At 41.3% G+C, this 4,571-nt stretch overlaps 1 protein-coding gene across 1 annotated transcript in view; it reads left to right on the top strand.

Annotated features, from left to right (window-relative positions):
• Positions 1-1,313: 1,313 nt before the first annotated feature.
• crfb1 (cytokine receptor family member b1) overlaps positions 1,314-4,571 on the top strand; it is a 19,785-nt gene continuing 16,527 nt past the window's right edge. The window contains exons 1-3 of the mRNA XM_031870018.1: positions 1,314-1,402; positions 2,057-2,161; positions 2,318-2,438. Coding sequence (XP_031725878.1) covers positions 2,113-2,161; positions 2,318-2,438 — 170 coding nt within the window. The 5' untranslated portion in view covers positions 1,314-1,402; positions 2,057-2,112. The remainder of the gene's footprint in view (positions 1,403-2,056; positions 2,162-2,317; positions 2,439-4,571) is intronic.

Below are 4,571 nucleotides of genomic sequence, written 5' to 3'. Positions count from 1 at the left end.
TATCTCATAATTTCAATTTTCTATCTCATAATTTCAATTTTCTATCTTATAATTTCAATTTTCTATCTCATAATTTCAACTTTCTATCTCATAATTTTGACCATGGGGATACTTTTATTTTCAAGTCCAACTTAAATTTTTTTTTTCTGGTGGATTCGCGGGCCACATAAGATGACGTGGCGGGCCGGATTCGGCCCGCGGGACTTGAGTTTGACACGTGTGAAATAGAGGAATGGAAAGATTGAAATGTATATTTGTCACACCTCATGCACAACAGATAGAACATTTGGCAGCATTTGATAATAATAGAAATACAGTAGGCAGATGGTAATGCAAGGTTTTCAGTCATGACCATGCAGATACCCACTACAGGGGAACCCCTGTGTGGGTTTCCCCTATATAAACCCAATACACAGACAGTCATAAATATATATAGTTGGTATCTCATATTTAATTTCCAATGACAACTACCCTCATTATTGCTTTTGACCTTCATAAATGAAAATGTAAGCATTCATTAAAACATGACAGAGTTTGTATCATGGAAAATCAATACTGCATGTGTTTACATGCAGCCTTAAATTAGCCTTTGTGATTTTAGGGGGAAAGACAGTCCATTTAGAACTTAAGAGATTGAGAAGATAACATGGGTGCGTTTAAAATCTCATTCATAATCATTTGTAATAGTTTGGATCTAGTTACAGTTTGACTCATGTGTAGCAAAGCCTCTCTTCTTCATTCCCACTGTATGCAGCTGTGCCATACGTCATATTTAATTGATGTCGCTTTAAAATGACGGCTCCGGAGCGAGATCTGTAAACTGCCTGTTGCCTCGAGGAGGTACAGAATCGTGAAACGAGAAAGACACAGAGACAGTTCACAGCAAGACGCCCCACTGAGAGTCAGTGTCCTGTGTCTGTGTCACGTGAGGAGTTTATAACTCAGATGGGAGAAGTGAACGTGAACACAGTTTATGAGCGATGCTTGCGTTCCATAGTCATCAAAGTAAACACCAGACCCACGTACCTTCCAAACATTCTGACAGTCAAATGGCATTTTACAGACCGACTAGTCTGGAGGAAAATAACTTTCGGGACCTTTCGCTGTCTCATTAACAAACTCGAGAGAACTGGCTGCTCAACATGTCTACTGGTAGCTAAAGTAAATATAAATACACTATGAAATACAACCCAGTCTTTGTTTATTCATCCACATTATGTTCACAACAACCGAGATGCGGCCTCATGGCCACGCCCCCTCCGGGGGTATCTGCGCTCCGGAGAGTCCCTGGTGCAGAGTGTCAGCAGCAGCCGGAAACAAGCACTACTGTACGGGCTGCTCTCCAAGTCGGTCGCGTTTCCTTCTCGGACATTGAAACGACTCTCACAAGCGGTGTGTGTTGGTAAGTCACCGAACAGTCGATATCATGACAGAGGATGTGTGTGTGTTTGTGTTTTGTGCTAGTTGTTAGCTAACACTTCTGTAACTTTACAAGTTAAACATTCAGAACCAGCCGCTCGAGGCTGTCGTTACTGTAACGTTACGTAGCTGTAACATCATTATTAGTATAGAACATCAGCTGTTCACAGCAACAAGCATGAACTCCGTGAGAAAAGTGCTCATCTGTGTTCTGTATTTCATATCACGTTAATACTCCTTTGTTGTGGAATATTGGTGCATCAGTTAAGACAGGTCTCTAGAGAAGTGACGGTCAATAAGGGTTAGGTAAAGTTAGAAAGATATTTTAGCAACGTTTCGTTAACGATTTATTGAACTGGGAAGTCCGAATCTGTCAATATCTTTCTAACTTTACCTAAGTGTCAATAAGTGCATGAGCTCAGCATTGGAACAGTTCGCGTACTATTATTGATATTAACCTTCTGTAATGACTCCAATGCGCTTTAACTGAACGTCCATAAAGGCTGTTGTATAATAAGTAAAAGATGAGACAGTGAAGAGAGAGACATGTAGGTATATCATATAATAAAGAAGGTCCAGCGGTGTGTGTGAGTGCTTCATAGCGGACATAAGGAACATGTTGTCTGGGTTCAAACAGCACCGATCATGCGCTCTCCGGAGGACACGCCGCAGTCTGCTGCTGTGTGAGACAGGATGGACGGGTGGCCTCTCGTGCTTTATCTCGCTATACTTCTTGACCCCGGTGAGTAAACCAAGTTCACTCAGATAAGTTTACATTTTACAGCAGCAGAGATTGAATACCTGAGATACCGTTCTTCCTGTCGGGCGTGTCTCTGCACTTTGTGCTGTCATCAGCTGTGTGTGAGTCACACTGCATCGTGTTCACCTGTTCACACAGTGCTCAGCTACATTCCTGCTCCGGTCAATCTCAAAGTCAGCTCTGTCAACTTCCAGCATGTCCTGCACTGGGATCCTGGCCCTGGCACCCCAGCAGGAGCACAGTACCAGATCACCTGGAGGTATGTTCACCATCCTGCTGCCTGCTCTCATGTTCTACCTATTGCCCTGATGCCACTTCCTCTTTGGGTCGGAGGAAACATCCTATCAGACTGTATCCTGTACTTCTCTTACACTCACTGGTTTGATTGGGGTGGTTGTCGAACCTCAACAGTTTTCTTTGGTGATATTTGCATGGAAGGTCTGGCCAAATTCAAATTTGACTCATAAACAAGAGTACGCTGCAAATGTAGTCTGCTTGTCCTTTTATTCAGGCAGTCTTTGTACAGTTGCTTGTGTGTAAAGTTTGGCTTATTTTTTTTTGTTGAAACATATTTTTATTATCATTGTCAGTAAGAAGGATCAAGGCAAATCATGGACAACAATGGAATAAATACAAGATGCTAATTAACCAACAAAAAATAATAATATCAATAATACAATAAATAAACATAACATAAAGATGGGGAATATGAAGGCGCAGCTTAAAATACACAAATGTATCACTCAGGTCCTTCTACGTCCTCAGATAACCTGTGTACGTTCAGTACATCATAGGTCTCCACAAAACTGTCAAACGTGCGCCACAATTTTCATAATTTATTAAACTTATTTTTGTAAAATACTCCTCCCTTTCAGCCACTGGGAGATTCTCTGCATTCTCCTTTAACCCGTTAACATTAACAGGCTACGTTGTGTTGCTTTTAAGAGGTAGAGTTGATTCATTGGATCATTCACTCCCTTGTGTCATACAGAAGTCTCATTCATTTTGTTCAGTGAAAAACACGTTTTATGGAATTAAAACAGAAGCAAACGCCTTGTTGTGGTATCAGTTTAGAAACTATTATTGAATAATTACACAGAAACACAGACCGAGCAGTGTTTTGATTTTCCAAAAAGCTGCTATTATTTTCCTAGACTGTACGATCGGTTCACAGTATATTCTCCATCTACTCATCTGTGTTGTGGTCCAACTGAGAAATGGAGACACAGTTTTGTTGTGTGCATCATAACTTCAGTTCTTTACATGTTTTTTGCATATTTTCAGACTAAATCTAAGACATTACATGATGTTTGGAAACGTTTGGGATTACTCCCACCGAGGAGGTTTTGGTGCGTGCCCTGTGCATTGGCTTGTTAGTTATAAGGGTTAGGGTTCTCTTAAACGCTTTACAAAGGGTCGTGTAGGAAAGGTTGATGGAAAGTTAAGCTATGGGCCAAGCAAGAACATCTTAGATGTTATTGTGCCTCATGCCACTATGTGGCCAACTTTATTGTGTTGGCTCATTACTTTAGAGCTATTGAGAGAGGTCTGCTGTTAAAACATAAGGAATGTGGTGATATCAATAAACCTGTAAGTGGACAGTAAAATGATTACCTAAACTGTCAGGTAAAAACATCCATCACAGTTTACATCCCAACCCGCTACATTAGCTTTCCCTGTGCTATGATTATTATTACATTACATTACATTACATTACATTACAGTCATTTAGCAGACGCTTTTATCCAAAGCGACTTACATTAAGTGTATTCAACATCGGTATTCAAGAGAACTACTAGTCACCAGAAGTCATCAGTGCATCTCCTTTAAACAAGCATCTAACAGCATAAACCAGAGCAGAAGTACAGAAACAAACGAATACGAATACGATTATTAGCAACATTTCAGGTGCGCTCCCCTTCAGTGTTGCCTCTTAATAAAGAAGCTAATCTCTGGCTAAGCTGCAGGCTTGTTGTCTGACTGTCCTTGTTTCTTGCTCCGTTGGATTTCTTTTGGCAGTGTGTTGGCGCTCTCAGACCTCAGTGTTCGTAGAGCTGGACTTCTTTCAATCTGTTCAAAAGGGTCCTTGAGCAAGCTACTGAACTCCAAATGGCTCCTGTTGGTGTATGAATTAGTTTAGGGTCCCGATGGGCAGGTGGTGTGCTAAAGGGTGAATGATGTGACATGGAATGGTCGGAGTGATCAGAGGACTAGAGAGGTGCTATACAAATGCAAGTCCATTTACCATCCAGAGTCACACAAGGTATTCCCCAAGATTATGTACTCAGCCCACTCCTCTTCATCATCTACATCCCCCTCGGTCAGATTATCTGATATTTCAATCTAAATGACACACAGATATGTATACCTCAACACAACCCCCCCCCCCCCC

The sequence above is a fragment of the Anarrhichthys ocellatus genome, unplaced genomic scaffold, assembly GCF_004355925.1.
Source record: "Anarrhichthys ocellatus isolate YVR2014 unplaced genomic scaffold, GSC_Weel_1.0 scaffold50, whole genome shotgun sequence".
In the NCBI taxonomy this organism is placed as follows: Eukaryota; Metazoa; Chordata; class Actinopteri; order Perciformes; family Anarhichadidae; genus Anarrhichthys; species Anarrhichthys ocellatus.
This window is presented reverse-complemented; position numbering and strand designations above follow the sequence as displayed.